Raw genomic sequence first — 20,036 nt, 5'->3', positions numbered from 1 at the left:
TGCTCACCTTGCCTGCCCATCATTGTCGTGGTGCGCTGGTATACGACGAGCCCACCACCGTTGTCAACTGATGTAGTGCCCGCCGTCATAGCTTTATGCTCCTCTTGCCTGCCCACTATTGTTGTAGTGCGCTGGTATACCACTGCCCACCACCGTCGTTGTCCAAGAATGCAGACATATCCAATATTGTTGTGGGGTCTGCTCCTTGTCACAACATCCAACAGTACAGCCCTATCCAATATTGTTGTAGTGTAATCATTCAATTATGGTGATGCCCAGTCATGTTGTAGCTCTACCGTGTCATACCGTAAGGGATGCTTTACCTAAGGATGTTGTAACTCCACTGGATCCACCTTTGTACACGAAGGCAAATGGATGTATGTCCACAGCTTGTTAATTATTCAAGCAACTAGCATTGGATAGGGGCCCGATCTGCACGCGAGATCATCATATCGCGTGCGCACTCAATCTTAGCTCACCTTGGGCCATCAAAAACAATCGCGTATCTACGAGGTTCCGTGTGGTGGAAGTCGATGATAGCTGCTGTAAGGGCTTTCTGCGAAAGCTGCGTGACCTGCAGGAAGAGCAAACCTAACAATCAGAAACCGTATGGATTGCTCAATCCACTACCGGTACCTACCCGTCCATGGGAGGCAATCGGAATGGACTTCGTGGGTCCACTGCCTGTGTCGAAAGACAGAAATGCGTCTTATGACGAAATTACCGTAGTGATAGATTTGCTCACCGGCCGAGTTCATCTTATCCCGAGCCGACAGGATTACCGGGCGAAGGACATAGCGGAACTAGTATTTTCAGAAGTCTACCGGTTACACGGGTTGCCGAAGCGCATCGTCAGTGATCGTGACGTCTTGTTCACGAGCGCATTCTGGCAGAATTTCAACAAAATGTTAGGTATACAACTGAATATGTCGAGTGCCTACCACCCGGAGAGTGACGGTTCCACGGAACGTGCAAATCGGACCATCACACAAATGATTCGTGCTTGCGTCAGCCCCGATCAGAAGGACTGGGTCTCGAAACTACCTGGCATCGAGTTCGCGATCAACTCGGCACGATCGGAAAGTACGGGTTACGCACCGTTCTTCCTAGACACCGGTCGGATGCCTAGGTCCATGATATGGGATCAGCCAGGTGACACCGAGTACCCTGGCGTTCGAGTTTTTGCGCAGCGTATGCGAAACGCGATAATGGCAGCACACGATGCAATTCTTGAGGCTCGAGTGAAACAGACGCGAGCCGCTAATCGGCATCGCCGGCCTGCCCCATTTACAGTGGGCGACATGGTCTACATCTCGACTAAGAATATTAGCTTTCCCAAAGGGCGCGCGCGCAAGCTCGTGCCAAAATATATAGGGCCTTACATTATTTCAAAAGACTACGGAAACAACTCGTTTCGCGTAGATTTACCTGCGCGCTTGTTGCAGCGAGGCGTGCATCCCGTATTCCACTCGTCTCTTCTGCGAGTGCATGTAGCCAACGATGACCGATTATTCCCCGGGCGCGCAGAGATGCAGGTGGCGGACTTTGGCGAAGACGGAGGCGAATGGGCGGTAGAACGAATTCTGTCACACAAAGGTAAAGGTTTAGCCGCGGTATTCGAAATCAAATGGAAAGCGGGTGACATTACCTGGCTACCGCTTGATCGGATCGACGGCCTCGAGCAGTTGAAGCTGTATCTAGATGAGCAAGGTGTCAGCAGCGTGGGCGAGCTTCCAGAAGGTAAAGGAAAGCTCGATACCGATGATCCTCAAGTCTTCGTCGGCGGGATTCGGTACGAGACCGTATTGGATGACCGTCCGGCTGGAGGGCGCGTATTTAGGCCAACGGGGGCTAACGCCCGATCCTTCAAGACTCGTCAACTCACGTTCCCCAAGAATCACGTCAAGACTTACCGTTCTTCGTTTCCTCGCTGCATGCCCTCGTCCTCCGACTCCAACCAACCCCCCAACTCCTCGACCAACACGACACCCGTCCGCTCAAACTCCCGTTCGGATCGCGCCGCTACTCCTCGTCGTGGTGCGTCTCGCGAGGCGTCACCCGGCGAGGATGTCACTCACCTCATCACGGTCCATCGCGGCATTGACTTCGACACGCGTACCCTCGAGTTCGTGATCGACCGGGTCCCTCCCCCATCGATCGGAAGCCCATTCACCGTCTGGCACTGGCGCTACGTCGACAGACTCCTGCGCTACGACGACAGCATCCGCGACGGCTCCGCAATTCTTGAGGAGCCTGTTCCGCCCGGTTACGACGAGCTACGCACCACCCTTCGCAACGTCATCGACCCATCGGAGGCATCCCTCTCGCTACTCGTCCATGACATTAGCGCCGAGAACGAGACCCGCGCAGACATTCAAGGCTCCTCACCTCGATCCATCCTTTTCAATGATGCCGTCCGGGATGCCATCCGCAATCGTCGTCGCTCGCGCCGCGAACCATCCAATCATCGGTCGTCGGGAAATGGTCCGGATTCGCGCAAACCTCCTACGGCAGACGTCAAGCTGCGCAATGGTCAAGCCTACTCGTTTTCGGACATGGAGGTGATCAACTACGCCATGATGGGGAGCGTGCGGGCAAAGATGAAGAGGGAGCTGATCTGGCGTGAGCGCCGTCGCAAGTGAAGGAGGGGCGGGAAGTTACTTATTTTGGTGAAGCGGTTTCCACTTCAGGAGGGCGTGTGTAGCGGTTCGGCCATCGATGCTATCGAGACCGTCGCTACTTTCCTTTTTTGTTCGCTGGACGCTTACGCGTCCCCCCCTTTGATTCATCAGCATGCTCCACCTCCATATGGTCAGGTACTTACGATAGAGTATAAGTACGCCGATGCTTGACGGAGGAGGGGCGACTTTTTTGTATCTTCTCGAGTTGCTCAATAACGAGACTTTGAACTCTCTGACTGTGCCGCTCGAGAAACTGACCGTGTGAACGCACTTTGATCAGTTCTGATCTTACTCGCGTCACACCCGCGCTCGCGAGTCGCGTCATCTGATCTAGAAAAAAAGCAACTGCGGCTACTCTAGTAGTCTACTCGCTTGTGATCGCGCAGCCGTTCAATCTCGGCCAAGTGCTGCCTATCTCGCTGGCTGCCCTAACACACGAGACCGTTTGGTACGATGTTCACGTAGGAGACCTGGCTCGTTGTGTCTTTCGGTATTCGTGGGAATGTTGCCGCGCGCGCGTCCCTCCGTCCGTCTGACTCCGTCAAGCGCTGGCCACATCTTGTCATCAGCCAGTGCGCGGACCGCTGGGGATACTTACATAGCACGCTCGCCTTGAATCGCATTGTTGTGTACCCCATGGATATCGGTACCAGTCAAAAGCATTCGGCGGAGCTTGAGGACGACGTTCGAGCGAGTATCCTTTGTCGCGATCTCGACGGGTGGGCAGTGATTAACCTATGGGCCTTTCAGTACTAGTACGGAGCTCGCGAGATGACAGACGCGAAGAAAGGACCAGCACTTCTCGGATCGGCACAGAGAGATCGCTTGGTTTTCGAAACGCCCACACCGCCAGGGGAAGACGAGGTGATTACCATGATATCACCAGCGCCCCAAGATCGTCGGCCAACGCGGAAATGGGCCGACCAAGGCTGAGCGCTGCAGCAAGCCTCGCCGCCGTGGAACGATGCTGTTCATGACGATCTATTAGCTCCGGACACAGAGCTACGGCACGAGCCGAGGAAGCTACATATGCTCATAGCAAAGACTGAGAAAGCGGCAATGAGCGCTGCGGCTCTCTCTCAGGCCCTGATGAGCGACATGGAGAGGCTCGCCACACGCATGTTCCTCGCTTGAGAGTGTAAGGATCTGACGTTGCAGACCCACCCAGGTACGTGCTTCTTTAGCGACCGCGTGTCTCCTCCTCCCTGACGGCTGTCCGCACAGTCCCACACAGCAAAGGAAACTAAAACACTCTGCGACGCCTCCAATAATCCGGATGAATGGAGGAGAATCCGACCTTAAGGCAGTCGTTGGCACGCTGCGACGGATGGAGCCCGACACTGCCAACGGTACCCCGGTTGAACAGGGACACCGCTTCATTCCTACCACCGCACGCTGCTCGGCTTTTTTGTGGTGACGACACGACCTGCTGCACATGTCCGCGCATTCAGGGCCGGCCCAACCCGGACACAGAGAGGTTGCTCCGCCCACGCATGGGCATCGACGAGCAGGGTCACGCCTTCGACGACAGAAGCCCATGTCCGCCCCCGCCGTCGCATGGCCCCCGCCGTCGCATGACCCCCGCCGTCGGTTCCAGCTCACGAATCGTGAGCAGGCCCTCCGGCTCCATCTGGACTCCTACCGCCCAGCCCAAACGCAGCTCGCGCGCGGCGGCTTCGGCACGATGCCCATGCCAATTCAGCGCCGCACCGCGCCTGACTCGGAGTGGGCGCCGCTGTACGCGAGCTTTGGCGAGATACCGTACACGACGCTGCACCGCCGCAGGAATTGGTGCGCGTACTGCGAACAGAAAGCCATGCGCACGCTGCCGCGGTGGGTCGCGCATGCGAGAGAATTGGGGTATGAGGGCGGGAAGATGGTCTTTGTGAATTACTATCCAGACGCGCTGATCGAATGGGACGACGGGGAGAGGCGATGGCGGTATATGGTGTCGCACCACCATCGCTCGTTGGATTTCTTTTGAAGAATGGGAAGGGCGCCAACAGCCGGTGCCGGTGCCGGTGCCGGTGCCGGTGCCTGTGTCAATGCCACGAGTCCAGTTAACGCCCTCGCGGACAATGTTGCCATCAGATGTTAACAAAATAAGATTACCTCTGGCCTCAGATTGAGGTGGATGATATCACGCCCATGCAAATACTCCTAACAGGCTGTGAGCTTCTCAAATTGGAGAGCGTGTTGACCAGATACCTAATCCTGGATCATCATCCATCCGCAACCGCCTCGTGGTCCTACAGCGTCGCTCTACACCATGTATGCAAGGAAAAGGTAATAGGATAAGGATGAAGTTCGGATGGTGCCACGGTTTCCATGAGGGAAGGATTACGCGTCACACGAGCAGTTTGTACAATCGCGAGTACCTCAGGAATCATGTGTCTACAAAATGCATGTACGCGATGTTATACGATTCGGGAATACTGAAGTTAGATCCATTGACAATCTTCGGATCGGCGGTACCGTCGCTTGGTCTCTCCTCCAATTCTTCTACGGGAACCCATCGATGGTGATCAAGGACCAGATGACGCCAACCTTTCCGCGATTCATCCCACTCGACCACCTCGTCCTGCCTGAGATTCACGAACACAGGATTCCCGTTCTCCATTACTTCTTCAAGGGAGTACCATTCAATGATCCATGGAGGGAGCGTTCGCATAGCTTTGGCTACGCAGGTCAAGCACCGCCCATATTCGACATGCCATGCCTCGAGCGTATCAAACACTCGCGAAGGTACATGTCGAAGTTGAAGGATGAATCGCGTCGAGAATGCCCTGGGACGTCGTGGGTTGGGCGGTATCGGAAGGATGCGCATATCACGATCCCTACTCGTGGATATTTCATGGCGAAGAGCCAATTCGGTCACGAGCAGAGCAGCATGCTCCGTGCCAGTTTGCGGAGGGCATGCGGACCAGTCCTCGAATGCTACTCCCTGCGCGTCCACGCCCATGCGGGGTCTGGGATGTGTGAACGATGAATTGTTAGCCCGGTTTTGCTGTAGCGTAGTCCGTCGGCAGGTGCAATTGATGGGAATTGCGTCAATCTTGGATCTATACAGATGCGCAAGCTCCTCAGGTGTATAATCTTCCGGGCGTTTGGGTAGGCGGGCCCGGGCGCGGTATAACGCCTCGAGCTCCTCGGCTGTATGTTCTCGATAGGGTTTCTTTGCACCAAACTTCATGCGAAAAAAGGCCTCGCGCTGTTCTGGCCTAGCGTTTGCGAATAGTCTAGCCTCCTCGGAGGAACTGCGTCGGACAACTTGAGATGACGACCAGCTACACACGCGATAATAACTCACAGCAGCTTGTTTGTCGCCGCATCCCTACGGCGGGCACGCTCCTTCCCTAGGCTGATGATCGCAGCCTTCATCCGCTCGTAGCCTTGCTTCACCTCCGTGGTGGCTGCAACGACGTCCTGCTTGCGGTCGCGCAGCCATTCGATCTCGGCCAAGGCACGCACAACACGGGCCTTCCTATCTCGCCGACCGCCCTCCGCTCGAGTTCGTTTGGTACCTTCGTCCATGAAAGTAGGAGATCTGGCTCGTTTCTTGCCTTGCGTCCGTTGGAGCGACGGCTTCGCCAGTGCGGGTGGAAGGGTGCGTGTAGGTGATGAGGGACCGGGAATACTGGTGAAAGTAGCCGTGTGTTGCGGCATGAGATGGTTCATCGAGTCTATGCTTGTATCAGTCATCGAGTCTGGAGTCGGAGAGCCCGGGCGTACCAGGCGCCAGGGAAAGCTTCCGAAGGCGAAGATCAAACTTGAGTTCCGCGTCGGTCACTGTCCAACGCTTGTAACTGTACTGCGAAGGTACGGATCGTCCTCGCGCAAGGTATCTTAGGTAGTAAGGGTCAAACAGTCAAGCAAATGTTAAATTTCCAGTATGACGGGAACGACGGCAGGGTGCGTCGCCTGAGATTGTAGTGTGTCTGTTGTTACGAATGGATTGCGACGACCCTACATGGAACAAACACTATTGTTGAAGATGCGGAGACATGTGTGAGAAAGACTCTTGTTGTAGGACTGCTTGTTGTTGTCCAAGTCGTCGTCGACGGCTGGAAAGATGTTTTCACGCGCCAAGAGGGACTGCATTGCTTTTGGACAGCATTTACGAGGTCCCACCATGTCTTGATTGCGACCACGATAGCTTCCGGCACAGTTCGGGGACGACTGCGAGATTGGCACAGATGCGTATAAGACGAGGCTGAGAACGCGGCGCGGACTGCTTCATTTTACCCTACATTTTCGGCTTGAAATCGCAATCAAGTACGAATCCGCCATGCCGTCGTGGCTGAGACAACATTTCGGGAAACCCTCATCCAACGCCGAACCTGACGTGAACGCACCCCCGCCCGAATGGACTGCCGCACCCGAGCAAAGCTACGCCGACGGACTCTACAACGAGGCATCCGATGCGGACTACGAGGCCGCTGAGCAGTTCTGCTCCGACCACCCTCCCGACCTGCCGAAGCTCTTGCCTTCGCATGCTATCGACCGAATCTCGGCGGTGGGATGCGCGGCATGGGGGCTCGATTGGCCCAATAGCAGGCGATTCATCGGGCGGATATCAAACGCATCGAAGGCGAAGGGCAGACAAGCGGTAACACGCGTCGAGACCGAGGATACATGCATAAAATAAAGCATAATTTTCATGTCTTGTGATGACCCAAAATGTACACTAGAGGATCGGTATACCTCACGTCTGCAAGATGGACACTACCGCGTGCCAGTGCCTTCGCCGCCGTGTTCACCGGGTCCGGCGATGTAGCGAGACCTTTCCGTACCGTCGCGGCTCGCGCGCAGTTCAGCTTGATCGAATTGCGCTTGGCCGACGAGAGGACGCGCTCCGAGCGATCGTGCGTCACCGGGGAGTAGCGATAAGTCCACCCACCCGCGGTCCGCGCCAGTTGGGTTTGTCGGCCAAGGCAACGAAGGTTTCGCTCACGGGATCCCAGCCTTTAACGTCTGTTTCTTCGTAGTAGTAACGTTCCGACTCGACAAACGACGGCGGCCCGGGTGCGACGGGTTCACAAGCCTGTGCTCCAGGGATCGGAATGACACGGACCGTGGCGAGCGAGGAGCTTGGTTCCGGGGCAATATCGCTAGCAAGCGCGCCGTTGTCGCCCCCAGACCCGAAGAAAGTCGGATGCACAAGAGAATACAGAAAATCCCATTCAAGCCCCCGGCGTGCCTCGAATTCGCTCTCGGAGATAAGGCCAGCATCAAACAGAGAATCGCTGTCGGCGGAGAAGCAGTCGCTGAAGTCCAGAAGACCGTTCTTGTTGACGGGATCATGGTTGCTAACGGCAGGTCTCCCGCCCCCAGCGATAAATCCTTGAACCAGAGGGTCGTCGTACTCGTATTGGGCAGAGAATGGAGGGGGGACTTGACATCCGTTGAACCAGGCGTGTCGTCGCGCTTCGCGTAAGCCGATTCGTTCGCTCATGGACACCTTCGTAAGGCTTTCGATGAGGTCACATGCTGCAAAGGAAGAATCTATAAGCATTCTCTGAGGACAAACAAGGATGATGGATTACCGTTGGAGCTCATCATCTGCCTCCGTAATTTAGTGAAATTCGTGCGCCTCCTTTGCATAATTTCTTCGAAGAACATGCCTCCTTCTATGTCATAAAGCGGCTTACCCCAGTGGCTTTCCGAACGAACGTGGTAAGCGCCATGGACGAAGGAACGCGTGCAAACGACTCACATGAAAAACATGATGGCTCCTAAGCTGAAGGCATCGCTGAGCTCCGTATGCTCATAGTTCAGTGATTCAGGTGCAGCCCATGCGGCACTCTTCATCATCGCCTGACGAAGAGATGGACTGAGCTCTCTATCTTCATTCTTCCCGGAGCGCGCGGCGAGCCCGAGACCACTGATCTTGACTATGGGACCAGCTGAGCCCAAACCGTATACGAGGACATGCTGAGCGACTCCATTGTCAGTCAGCCAGACGAACGGTAGCCACAATACTAACCTCGGGCTTCATGTCGCAGTGGAGTATGCCTTGATCATGCATATACTAGCATGAGTCAGTCAATTGCAATCAACATCGATGTGCGTGTCCCTCACCATCAGTCCGTCCATGAGTTGAGCCATGACGGGTCGAGCAAGAGATTCGCCTGTAATCAAGGAGAGATTCAGCAGCAGTCAAACCAAAACATGGAGAGAGGCACACCGAGCTTCCCATTTCCTATCCTGATGAAGTCGTGTAGGTTTCCATGAGGAGCGAGAGACGTCACAATGCCTGATGATAATAGGTAGCGTAAGTTATGAATGAGACCACCTGGCGCGCGCATCGCTTACTTATTTGTCTCTCGGAGCCCTGGAGATTCTCGGGATGCATATAGCAGTCGAACAGAGACACAATATTCCGGTGGAGGAGCTCATCGCATATCCTGATATTAGACGCAACTTCGTCGAGATTTCTAGTCGGTACCGTGATACGCTTGACGACGACAGCCTGGCGGGTGTGCAAGTGCTGTGCGATCCAACGGCCTGGGAAGACTGTCAGTGTTTGAATGTCATGCAATCGGTATACAGTACTTGGTGCTGCCTCTCCGACCGCTATGGGTTCGCGGACATCGTACCGTTCGGCCTCGACACCGTAGGGCGTATCTTGAGCACCAATTAAGTGCCGATAGATGTACTCTTCAAGATACCAGCGATTAAGAGCCCGCAAACACGACTAATGATATGCCTACACACCTGCACCATTGAACCGAATAACGTCATTGGACTGGAGTTTGCGTGGCTCTCCAGGTATGAGATGCACTCCATTTATCTGTTGAAGTTATCAGGGAAGATGGTTCATGATTCGAAGGATCACAGGACGTACGTAGACTGCGACCTCGAGGCTATCGCATGAAATCTTCGTGCAAGCATCTGACTGGTTACCGTCTCGTTTGCGAGCTGTGCACAACCTATCGAATGGCACGCGAGCTGCTATCGGTGCTTTGTCATGGCGATGCAGATGAGCGCGCGATACGTACTTATCGTCACGTATCTATTATCCGCCAGTAAGCAACGGTATAGGAATCAGGGACAGGTGTATCGTGTAATCCATTAACGGTCTGGGCATCGGCGGTGCGGTCGCTCGGTCTCTCCTCCAGCTCCTCAACAGGAAGCCATCGATAGTGGTCGAAGACAAGGTGGCGCCAACGCTTCCGTTCTTCATCCCACTCGACGAGCTCGTCCTGTCTTTGGTTCGTGAATGCAGGATTCCCATCTTCTATCGCCCCGTGAAAAGGACTGAATTTGATGATCCACGGAGGGAAAGTGCGCATCGCCCTCGCTATGCAGGACAAGCAGCGTCCCCTTTCAACGTGCCAAGATTCCATCCAGTCGGATACGGTGGGAGTTATATGTCGAAATTGGAGGATGAAACCCGTCGAGGATGCCCTGGGGTGTCGCGGCCAAATTCGCACTGGGTAAACATGTGCGTCAGGTGTGACATCGGCGTATATGCTGGAGGATGAGCGCATCCGGAGGAGTTGCTCTTTCCTCAGGATCCGCGGCAAGGTGCGGAAGGGCGGGTGGGAAGTCCAGTCCTCGAAGGCCATTCCTTGTGCATCCACGCCAATGCGGGGGCGGGGGCGCAGGTATGTTGTGATCTTGGCGTGTTCCTGCTGTAGCGCGGTCCGTCGACAAGTGCAGGGGATTGGAGGAGTGTCGATGTGAGCGCGATATAAGGACGCGAGCTCATCGCGAGAATGTTCTTCGGGATTTCTTCGGACGCGAACTTGATGCACACTGGCCGTCTCGGATGTGCGAGCATGGATGTCGGAAGTCCCTAGATTCGTGAGCTCTTGTTGTGATTCCAGTCGCTGGGATAAGTTGGAGTCTCCCCTCGGAAGCCTACGGTTGAAAGCCATGAGAAGGAGTAAGTGGAGAACGACAGGCGATACTCACAGGTTGACTCCAGTGCGCCCAACACGATCTGCGCCCCCCGTAAAGGGGTACCCGCGTTGGCGAGCCCGCTCGCCCGTCACTACTAGGTCGACAAGACCGTCCTCCATGCGGTTGATGCCCTGCTGCATCTCTGCCACAAGAAGGAGCACATTTCCCTTCCGTTCTTGCAAAAACTTGAGATCGTCCAGGGCGCGGTGAACCGTGGTCCCCCTTTCTCTTCGAGATCCATCGTCCACGCGACGACGTTTCGTATGGCGTTTTTCTGGCACGGAAGAGGATCGAGATCGCTTTCCTGCACGTGTGGGTGGATATGAAGTTTCGACGATTGCAGATGAAGGCACCTTCTTGATATGGTGAGGAGCGGTAGGATGAATGTTTTTGCTGTACTCACCGAGGCCATCTGGTTCGTGGGTATGAGCGGTGCGTGAGGCACTGGTAGTCGCCCGCTTGTGAGCCGGTCGTTGAGGTCCATCTTCCGGTCTATGCACTGGTCAATCGATATCCATCCGAAGGCGGGAGTCCATGTGCGTACTGGTTTGGAGGTAGATGGCCCGCCGTGGGTGTTGGGTGCGATTTGTCTTCTTCTCGTACGGTTTCAGAAGTTGCTTGCAGACGACGCGCTTCAAAAAAGTTGAGGTACTTCACGAAACGTGCGGACTTGCTACAGGGATGGCGGCAACTCGGAGTCGGGTGCTAGACTCTAGACCAGTACACGCGCAATACGTTTATCATCTCGGACGCGTTCGACAGCAATTCGGATTTCTAAGCGCCTTGCTAACCGTCCGGGGAACAAGGTGGTTGTAAGGTGTGGTTATGCATGGTTATTGTTATCGGTCTGTTATTGTTGTTGTCGTCGTCAAGGGGCAATGAAGACAGCAAAATCTTGCCCTCGTCAAAGGTGGCGCGCCACATTCTTATCGCACATAATTTACTTGTTTTACTTGTTTAGAAACCCCCCTCCGGATATGCACTGCACTTGAGTTATGCTATCAGATCTATGTATAGTATAGTATACTATACACGACTGCAGGATCGTGATACATGTTTCTATGCCCTAGTCGTCTACCCCGAGGAACTCGCATGCCGCTATCGCCATCGCCTCCACGCTCTGCCTCAGATCCTCCAGCAACAGCGCTTCGTCGCGATTATGCACGTTCCTGAACCCCCCCAGCGTTCGTGAGCTCCAAAAGCCAGGGGGGGCGAGTCCGATAACTCACCTGATATTCCCGGGTCCGTACACCACCGTGCGCCCGATCCCGGCGCGTACGAAGAACCGCTGGTCGTCCGACCCGGGCGAGCACACCACGCCCGCGTCCGCCGCGCCCGCCGCGCGCGCGATCGCGCGGCGCATCGTCCGGCAGAACGGCTGGTCCGGGTCGACCCAGACCGGCTCGGTTTGGTACGTCTCCGCGTACTCGTATGCGAAGTTCGGCACGGTCGACGCGAGCTCGGCGAGGAGGGCGTGGATGGCGCCGCGGGCGCCGTCGAGCGTCTCGCCCGGGACGAGCCGGCGGTCGAACGAGAGCGCGCAGCGGTCCGCGACCGAGTTGGGGTTCGTGCCGCCGTGGAAGGTCTGCGGGTGGGACCCGGAATGAGCGGGGGTTTAAGGAGGAAAGGTGGAGAGGGGGGGGGGGCATGGAGGAAGGGACGGGGAGCTGCGTACGGTGAAGGTCATGCTGCTGCCCCGCGCCTCTTCTGGGATCACGCGCTCGTCCCGTCGGCCTTGGAGGAGCGGCGCGAAGCGCTCTTTGCAGCGGGTGACGAAGAGCGCGGCGTGCTCGACGGCGTTGACGCCGCGCTGGGGGATCGCGCCGTGCGCGCCGATGCCGTGGAAGGTGATCGTGCCCCAGAGCGTGCCGCGGTGGCCGCAGCAGAGGTTGTCGACGTTGAGCGGTTCTGTTGGCGTGAGGTCAGAAACAAAAAAAAGAGAGAGGAAGAAGGTGGGGTGCGAATGCTTACCGGTAATAATGACGGCGTCGGTCTTGTCGGCGGAACAGTAGCCTTGTTCGATGAGCCAGCCGGCTCCTGATCCGGATCTGAGCAAGATGTCCTCGAAGTCGGCGCGAGATCCGCGACCTACCTGCGTTGCGCACGCCGGTCGTCTCTTCGTCAACGACGCCGCTTTGCTCGACGGTACCGCGCAGGGTGAGTCCCGCACGACGGACGGCTTCCACGGCGTAGATCTGTGCGAGTCAGAGACGGGTAAATATATGCGCATATATGATGATATATCTTGGGCACGCACCTGTGCCGCCAGACCTCCCTAGACGGTGACGAAGGCGCGATTTTCGTGAGCGTCGAACGGAGCGCGGTGGGATAGTTCGCGTGTATGCACCTTCATATCGGACACGCCGCGTCCGTATATCACGCCGTCTTCGATCTCTGCACCGAAGGGATCGTGGGTCCATGTATCGCGTGAGCCAATGGGCACGACGTCCTGTCATAGAGATCCATCATCCTCTGAGCATAGACAACACCGAGCAGCATACGGTATGCCCATTGAAGTGTAGTACTTGCTCCCTGTTCTTGCCTGCGGCGGTGATGGGAGAAGCCGACTTCGATTTCAGGCGTCCAAGCACGTTGACACGCTCATGTCCGTCGAAATGCGGGGCCAAGGTGGGGAGGTCTAGACAACCCGTATTCATCAGGAAAATCCGATCAGACGTAAACGACGCTGGGACGAACCGGACTGCGCAACCTCGAGCAGCTCCGTCTCGTCGTATCCGAGTTGGTCGAGCTTGTCCTTGATGACCGTCGCGATCCGTCGATAGCTATGGACGCGTCCGCGTCAGCGCTTCGAGTGCAGCCGCGGACAGAACCGGTATCGAGCCCTGCTCACTTCAACCCCGGCGGGTTGGTGGTGTCGATCTGGACGAGATCCTGCAGAAACGCGATGCATTCGGGCAGCAAGGCGTGCGACGCCGCCCTGATGCGCTCCAGCTTGCTCTCATCAGTGTTCGCCATCGCTCGCGATCAAGGCGTACGGAGCAGAGGTGTTATGTATTGCACCGGCATCGTGAGCGGCACGCAAGGGGCTCGATGAATGCCCCCTGGATGAACGGAGGCAGATTTTCCCACCGCGTTATCGGGCCTGCGTATTCAGCCTTGTTTGTAGCGCAAAGTATAGTCAACATCGTTTACCCTCCTACCTGAGGTTGTCCGTCGCGTATTCACATGGTCCATCGGCAAGCGCCTTCACCTTCCACCATCGCGCGCTCTACGTGCTATGTTCAGCGAAGCAGGCGCGCATACATCCAATCTCTCGCACCGGTGTCGATGGCCGCACCCGAGCGATATCGCGCGCTGATATAAACACGTCATGAAACTCTATTCTTATCCGAATCCGTCGACGCTATAAGACCTGCCCTGGGACCGAGCCCCGCTCCTGGAGACAGCCTCGCCTCTGTCCCTCCGACCCCGCCGACGTCGACCGCAGTTGCTGCCCAAAGACGATATGTTCTCCGCACCGCTGCTCCTCGTCGCTGCCGCGTTCGTTCGCGCGCAGGTGGCCAGCGCTCAGTCGAGCGACGTCTCGTACGTCTATCTGCTCTACTCTCACGCGATACGAAAGGGACAGGTCACTCATACCTGCACCGCATTTACAGGCCATCGACGACGGCGGCCGACCCGCTCACGGTGACGATCTGTGCAGGCTTCGTCGGCGCGTCGACGTCCGAATGCGTCGCCGCGTTCACGGACAGCGCCGGCCAGCTCACGGCCATCCCACTGTGAGAGATTGCCCTGTCGTGCCACTCCCCACCGATCGCGCGCTCACGTTATGGCCTAGCCCGACGACGACCGGGTCCGTCGAGACTCTCAACTGCTTCGGCGACGGCTGCGAGCTCGTGTCGACCAACAGCCTCGGGCAGCTCACCACCTCCGTCCAGTGCGTATCGCGTCCATCCGTTCCCCTTCATTTTTCCCTCCTTTCCCCCCCTTATCTCCCCCGTTCGCCCAACGCGGGACCTGCGGGCGCCGGGTTGCCCCGAGCCAAATCTATCAATCCCGCGCCTTGCGCATAGATCGAGCGAACCATCGCCATCAAACAAACCCTCAGGCACCGGACCGAACTGACGCATCCCCGGTTACCCCAGGTCCCCGGGCGCGAAAGCTACCAGCACCCCCGGCTTCTTCTCCGGCACGCATACCATCTGCGGAGACGACCAATGCTGGGCCGAATACTGGACCGGCGGAGGATGGGCCGCCGTCCCGATGTAAGCCCGTCTCTCCACCGCCCGCATCCCCCCTTCTTTGCTCCCCACTAAAGCGGGTTTTTCACTCCGATCCAGCTCGCGCACGACGTACTACGCCACGGGCACCGTCGCCGTGACCGCCTCCGGTGCCGTCGCGAGCTCGAGCTCGAGCTCGGCCCCTCTCGACGCCGTCTCCTCCGGCAGCGGCTCGAACCGCACCCTCACCGTGATCGTCCCCGCCGTGGTCGGCACCGTCGGCGGCCTGCTCCTCCTCATCCTCGGCGCGATCCTCTACATCCGCTACCGCGCCCGCAAGGACGCGCCCTCGCGCGAGTGGACGAAGAACCCCAAGCTCGACCTCGTCGCGCCCGGTCAAGCCAAGGGCGCGCGCGAGATGTCCGAGGCCGAAGTCGACGATCTCCACCGCAACGCCTTCGTCTAAACGCCACCCCCCGCAAACCATCGATGACACTGCCGTTTTTTTTTTCTCTCCCTTCCTCACGTGCGTTCGTGCTTTAGTCCACGTTTTTGTCCCCATGGGGCATGTCGGCTGATGCGCGTTTTTTTTTTGGTCTCCCCTTCTTGTGCAGTCAACGTTGCTGTGTAACATTATTCACGCCCCTCCCGTCCACGAACTCGTCTGATGCTCCCTGATCTCGTTCACGCTCCATGTTTTGTACCGGACCCGCACACGACGCCCTCGTTTGCAACGTGTCCAGAGGGTGTTTTAACCCTCGTCGCGGGACGTTAGATAAGTAGCCTAGCCGACTGCGTTGTACAATAGATGTCTCCACGAAGCAAATGACATATTACTGCCTATTTCCCAGGTTTCCTCTTCATGACGTAAGTATCCTCGGCGCCAGTCGCCGCACACAAACACCTACGAAGCTCGCGGAACCAGCCCGTCCGCGGTCCGTCGTTAAAACGCCGTCGGCTGCATCCCGCCATCGCCCACGACGATCTGCGGCACGGATTCAGTCGAACCCGACGGTGTACGCTGGCAGCGCAAAAGGAGAGGGGGGGGGGGGGGGGGCGCGGTGGAGAGGGGAAAACAATCGTCACCTTGTTCGTCATGTACGCGTTCAGGACCAGCAGCTCGACGATAGACGCGATCTCCTCCGGTTGACCGAACCGCCCGACGGGTATGAGCCTCTGGCGCGCGCGCGCGTCAAATCCCGTTTTTCTCTGATCGGAGTCAAGCACCGAGAGTCAACAGACCTTGTGTTCATCCGGCGGGTTGGCCATCATCGTCGTCCCTTGCAAGGAGAAAAACAAAAAAGGACCCAAGGTGAATTCCAACGTCGAAGGAATCCGCGATACAGATCATTTCTTACCGACGATCAGCGCCGGCGCCACCGCGTTGCACGTCTGTCGCCCACGGGATGAGTTCACGGTGGAGCAACGGAGAGAGAGGACGAGATGGGGACACTCGCGATGCCGTCTTTGGCGTATCTCTGCGCGATCCAGTGTACCAGGCCGTGCATGGCGGATTTGGAGCTGGCGTAGTGCGGCCCTAACGACCCCGCCGGCGGTCAGCGCATCATCGCATCGGGCGCTGGTACACGAATGGCCATCGACGAACCGATGACACCTCCCGTTCCTAAGACGCGTATGAGTGAGCGCACTCGAAAAAAAAAGAAACTGATAGCAGCCGAGTTTGCTCACCGGCAGCGACGCTGACGCGTAGGCCAAGAGCGTAAGCAGTGGAACACCTTCGGCGCAGACGAAGTCAGAGCTCGAACCTCGAACAGAAGATGATCCTTCCCCATTTCTGCTCTTCCATGTGCGGGATGCACAGCTGCGTCAGCTATAGCGGTGTATGGGCATGAACAAGGTGGTGAGCCGAAACTCGCAGACGAGGCACCTCCCCCCTCCATACCAGATAGGCGGTCCCGGTATTCGTCCTCCACGTCCGCTCAAACTCGTCGACGCTCATGTCGCCGATATCTCCCCGGGGCCCGATCCGCGTTCCTGTCATGCCGGAGTTGTTGTACAAGATGTCAGGGTGCCCGAGCTCGCGCACGACCTCGGCGTGCAGCCACCGCGCCTCGTCGTACGACGACAGGTCGGCCTGGAACGCGGCCGCTTTGACGCCCAGCGCGGCGACGAGCTTCGTGGCCTCCTCGGCGTTGCGATGGTAGTGCACCGCGATGGAGCATCCCCGTTTGGCGAGCGCGAGCGCGGTGGCTTTGCCAATCCCTCCGCTGGGCATATGTCGATGTCATCCAAGACAAGCCGAAGCCCGCAGGTGCGACAGAGGTTCGCCTGATACTTACGTGCATCCCGTAATCAAAGCCAACTTGCCCTGCAGCGGACGTTCGCTTTCCATGTTGCGGTTCAAGGCAGGAGATAAGATGCGTAATCGAGCAGCCGTTCCCAGTAGGTCGGAACTCGTCTTACGATGATGTCACAATGCTTCGGCGCGGGATAAAGTTCGGCTTGACGTGTTCCGGGTGGGTAGAATCGTGTACATTAAGTAGAGCAGAGAAATCTAATACGCAGTCACTGTCTGAGAACGCTTGCCCGAGGAACCCGCAGCCCATATAGCAGGTATCGGACAACCCAACATATCGCCGGCTCTCCGCATCACCTCGTCATGGCCGACTTCATAAGCAAGAGCAATTGAATGAGCCACTGGGAGGTCCGGAAGAGGGTATACGCTCACCTTTCTCCAGTGAGAGTGGACCGATCTCATGGAGCTGATACCCCTCCTTCTTGTACTTCTCCGCAGGTGTGAAATGTTCCGCGTCGACGAGATGGAGACGGACGAGCAGCCAGTCCATGAAACCGGCCAGACCGGACCGTTGCGGCTTATACCACGGTTTGCTCGCCCACCTGTCGTCGGGAGCGACTAGATCAGGGCGATTCGGCTTCAGCGATGCACAGGACTGACCTAGTGGGATGCATGCGCGCGACCTCGCCATGTTTCACGTCGGGAACCTCGAGAGGGACGAGCGGGAGAGGGTAGATGCGGGGAAGGCAAACGTAGCGCTGGAAGAGCATCGCGCCGTTAAGCACGGCCTTCGTGATCAGATGCAAGTACCACGGCTGCGCAGGTTGCCTGACGTGAGGGAAATTACTTTGTGAGATCAGAGAGGGAGGACCGCACGTACATCATCGCAATCCTCGTATGCTCGTTGAGCACGGTGATGACCAGACGATGCGCGAACGGTCGGAGCGGCTTCGGTACGTGCATCTGCCTCTGGAGCTCGCCCATGGTCACCTCCGCCACCACCAGGTTGCTATCCGCCGGAACCATGGCGCGCGCTTCGTAGTCTTCGCTCCAAGCCCGCAGCTCATCGAGCGTGGCCGGGATGGAATGGATTTCCATTCGGCGACCGATTTCCGACCAGAAAACAAAGCCGGCCTAGAAGCGCCTGCTCGATCACGTTCAATCGAGGACGGCATTTTTCATACCTGCTGCTCTAGCGGAGATAAAGGCCGCCATCCGTATCGACCCAGCCATCGCTATCAACAGACGATTAAGTCTCAGGCATTCAGTCGACCGCAGTAGACTTACTATAGGTTCCAGGACGAATAAAGACAGGGTGTAGAGGAAATCGTCATTGCTCTACATTGAAGAAAGGCCATGAGGTGCGAACTAGGAGATGATTTTGGCCCGGCTAACGATGTTGTATCGGTCGTGAAGCCAGTTCATCCTGGCGATGGCAATGTTCGCACGAGGGTCCAGATCTTGCTTGCTCGGCGGAGCGGGTTCATCAAGATCCCAATTGCCGTGTATGGGACATGTAAGGAAGGTCACTGGGAAACGAAGGCTTCAGCGCCTAGATGCGCGGTCCCGGCAGATGGCCTCAGATGCCGTATCATACCGATCAGAATCTCCGTCTGCATGCGGTGTTCGAGTTATTTGGGTCCGCATGAGAGACTGCAGTGGCTTACGTCGGCATACCGCTTTGCGATGGTATTGTCGCCGACCATTTCCCGGGTCTGCAATAGGAGCTTGGATATAGAGGGCTGTTGGCCACATCAGCAACGTAGCCCGCTAGATGTATAAGAGCTTCATAGCGCAGAATAAAGGGTACATAAGGTACGTGTGAAGCAACCAGACAGGCTTTCACATTGCGCCAAAGATAGCATGGCAGTAGATGATGCACTCACCACGGCATATGTCTTGAACAGGGCGAACGTGAGGGCGTACGTGAACAGTCCCGGCATGTCGTAGAGCTGCGCGACCAACATGATCTTTTGAGCGTCCGCCAGCGACATGGTGTGCAGCTTGTCGCCATACCGCTTCTGCAGAGCGTGCAGACGACGCCAGCGCAGGGCGCGTACGAGAGCGAGGTAGCAGACGAAGCCGGTCGTCGCGATCGCAGTCTTCGACCAGGGTCCAGCAACCACCTTGGCTGCGAGTTCGGGCCAAGACCAAGATGACGAAGTCCCAGACATTACTGCGGAACGGCGATTCTGAGAACGTCGAACAGGGGTAGGAGGTTAGTAGTGTGGTGGTCGTAAAGGTCAAGGCCAGGGTTCCGCAGCTCGAGCTCTGATGAACCATCCTGCAATATCACCGTGGTTCGCCGTTTCATACAGCTAAATTCAATACGATAGACCACTGGCGCCAGCTTTGCTCACGGTTGCAGCTTCTTCCGCTTCAGGGGAAGAGCCTTTCCGGGCAGGAGGCTCCGCTCGGCTGACCGGCATTTGTGGCATTTGTGGGTACGATACACCGCATTCACCCGAATCCAGCAAGGCTCTATACATACATATCGGGGAAGCCCCTGAGCGGACGCACCGGAGCGGAGGTCACGTGCGGCGGTGCTGATTCTTGGGCGGCGGAGGGCAGTCTCGCTGGCTGCTCGCCGCCACATCCTAGGGGCGGCAAGGAGGTCCGGCCTCCCCTCGTTTCTTTCGTATTGGATTCCGATCTCTCGTGAAATTCCGCAATGCCTCCATGGCTCGAACGACCCCCACTTTTCGTCAAACGACTGTCGGCCTTGCGCAAGGAAGAACTGCAACGACTGGCCGCCCACTTAGGGCTCGAGGAGGAGGGCACGGTGGCGGCCCTCAAAGCCAGGGCGAGGCAGAAACTCCTAGCCGACATCAAATTCTACATGGCACACCCCGACTTCAAGGCCCTATTCACGAGGCAAGAACTTGCGGAAATCATCGACAACGCGTCGAGTACTTCGAACTCCACCTTCGAAGGTATCGTACGAGAAGGGGGAGCAGGATCAGAGGAAGGCTCTCACCACGAGGAGGACGAAGACAGTAGGGAGTCGGA

The 20,036-nt window shown here is 57.0% G+C and overlaps 10 protein-coding genes across 10 annotated transcripts; 5 read left to right on the top strand and 5 right to left on the bottom strand.

Annotated features, from left to right (window-relative positions):
* Positions 1 to 1,406: 1,406 nt before the first annotated feature.
* Positions 1,407 to 1,649, top strand: PUNSTDRAFT_18419 (uncharacterized protein; the record flags this gene model as incomplete). The annotated part of the gene is made up of 1 exon (XM_007388138.1): positions 1,407 to 1,649. A coding segment is annotated over one exon (243 nt), but the record flags the coding sequence as incomplete, so codon positions are not given.
* Positions 1,650 to 4,218: 2,569 nt separating this feature from the next.
* PUNSTDRAFT_138444 (uncharacterized protein) lies at positions 4,219 to 4,665 on the top strand (the record flags this gene model as incomplete). Its single annotated transcript, XM_007388137.1, has 1 exon — positions 4,219 to 4,665. The coding sequence occupies one exon, from the start codon at positions 4,219 to 4,221 to the stop codon at positions 4,663 to 4,665; it is 447 nt and encodes a 148-aa protein (XP_007388199.1).
* Positions 4,666 to 5,067: 402 nt separating this feature from the next.
* On the bottom strand, positions 5,068 to 6,383 carry PUNSTDRAFT_47413 (uncharacterized protein; the record flags this gene model as incomplete). Its single annotated transcript, XM_007388136.1, has 2 exons — positions 5,068 to 5,938; positions 5,992 to 6,383. 2 exons carry the CDS (start codon positions 6,381 to 6,383, stop codon positions 5,068 to 5,070), a joined length of 1,263 nt encoding a protein of 420 aa, XP_007388198.1.
* Positions 6,384 to 6,969: 586 nt separating this feature from the next.
* On the top strand, positions 6,970 to 7,329 carry PUNSTDRAFT_76230 (uncharacterized protein; the record flags this gene model as incomplete). The annotated part of the gene is made up of 1 exon (XM_007388135.1): positions 6,970 to 7,329. The coding sequence occupies one exon, from the start codon at positions 6,970 to 6,972 to the stop codon at positions 7,327 to 7,329; it is 360 nt and encodes a 119-aa protein (XP_007388197.1).
* A 1,064-nt stretch (positions 7,330 to 8,393) lies between these two features.
* Positions 8,394 to 9,425, bottom strand: PUNSTDRAFT_47412 (kinase-like protein; the record flags this gene model as incomplete). The annotated part of the gene is made up of 7 exons (XM_007388134.1): positions 8,394 to 8,615; positions 8,668 to 8,712; positions 8,763 to 8,812; positions 8,869 to 8,937; positions 8,997 to 9,188; positions 9,281 to 9,308; positions 9,399 to 9,425. 7 exons carry the CDS (start codon positions 9,423 to 9,425, stop codon positions 8,394 to 8,396), a joined length of 633 nt encoding a protein of 210 aa, XP_007388196.1.
* A 2,152-nt stretch (positions 9,426 to 11,577) lies between these two features.
* On the bottom strand, positions 11,578 to 13,573 carry PUNSTDRAFT_128280 (succinyl-diaminopimelate desuccinylase). Its single transcript, XM_007388133.1, has 10 exons — positions 13,441 to 13,573; positions 13,287 to 13,372; positions 13,091 to 13,227; positions 12,937 to 13,038; positions 12,847 to 12,864; positions 12,682 to 12,784; positions 12,561 to 12,626; positions 12,265 to 12,497; positions 11,819 to 12,174; positions 11,578 to 11,758 (listed from the first exon to the last, which is right to left on the bottom strand). Exons 1-10 carry the CDS (start codon positions 13,563 to 13,565, stop codon positions 11,656 to 11,658), a joined length of 1,329 nt encoding a protein of 442 aa, XP_007388195.1. The 5' UTR covers positions 13,566 to 13,573; the 3' UTR covers positions 11,578 to 11,655.
* A 482-nt stretch (positions 13,574 to 14,055) lies between these two features.
* Positions 14,056 to 15,236, top strand: PUNSTDRAFT_116401 (uncharacterized protein; the record flags this gene model as incomplete). Its single annotated transcript, XM_007388132.1, has 5 exons — positions 14,056 to 14,135; positions 14,207 to 14,329; positions 14,389 to 14,487; positions 14,696 to 14,815; positions 14,891 to 15,236. The coding sequence occupies 5 exons, from the start codon at positions 14,056 to 14,058 to the stop codon at positions 15,234 to 15,236; spliced, it is 768 nt and encodes a 255-aa protein (XP_007388194.1).
* Positions 15,237 to 15,713: 477 nt separating this feature from the next.
* On the bottom strand, positions 15,714 to 17,006 carry PUNSTDRAFT_138441 (NAD(P)-binding protein; the record flags this gene model as incomplete). The annotated part of the gene is made up of 9 exons (XM_007388131.1): positions 15,714 to 15,791; positions 15,857 to 15,946; positions 16,013 to 16,050; positions 16,129 to 16,162; positions 16,222 to 16,307; positions 16,377 to 16,394; positions 16,460 to 16,470; positions 16,537 to 16,601; positions 16,674 to 17,006. 9 exons carry the CDS (start codon positions 17,004 to 17,006, stop codon positions 15,714 to 15,716), a joined length of 753 nt encoding a protein of 250 aa, XP_007388193.1.
* Positions 17,007 to 17,232: 226 nt separating this feature from the next.
* PUNSTDRAFT_92743 (uncharacterized protein) lies at positions 17,233 to 19,129 on the bottom strand. Its single transcript, XM_007388130.1, has 10 exons — positions 18,914 to 19,129; positions 18,695 to 18,769; positions 18,625 to 18,640; positions 18,423 to 18,556; positions 18,315 to 18,365; positions 18,212 to 18,262; positions 17,908 to 18,161; positions 17,688 to 17,855; positions 17,460 to 17,629; positions 17,233 to 17,398 (listed from the first exon to the last, which is right to left on the bottom strand). Exons 1-10 carry the CDS (start codon positions 19,019 to 19,021, stop codon positions 17,286 to 17,288), a joined length of 1,140 nt encoding a protein of 379 aa, XP_007388192.1. The 5' UTR covers positions 19,022 to 19,129; the 3' UTR covers positions 17,233 to 17,285.
* Positions 19,130 to 19,698: 569 nt separating this feature from the next.
* PUNSTDRAFT_138439 (uncharacterized protein) lies at positions 19,699 to 20,027 on the top strand (the record flags this gene model as incomplete). Its single annotated transcript, XM_007388129.1, has 2 exons — positions 19,699 to 19,960; positions 20,014 to 20,027. 2 exons carry the CDS (start codon positions 19,699 to 19,701, stop codon positions 20,025 to 20,027), a joined length of 276 nt encoding a protein of 91 aa, XP_007388191.1.
* Positions 20,028 to 20,036: the final 9 nt, after the last annotated feature.

The sequence above is a fragment of the Punctularia strigosozonata genome, assembly GCF_000264995.1.
Source record: "Punctularia strigosozonata HHB-11173 SS5 unplaced genomic scaffold PUNSTscaffold_17, whole genome shotgun sequence".
Classification (NCBI taxonomy): domain Eukaryota; kingdom Fungi; phylum Basidiomycota; class Agaricomycetes; order Corticiales; family Punctulariaceae; genus Punctularia; species Punctularia strigosozonata.
This window is presented reverse-complemented; position numbering and strand designations above follow the sequence as displayed.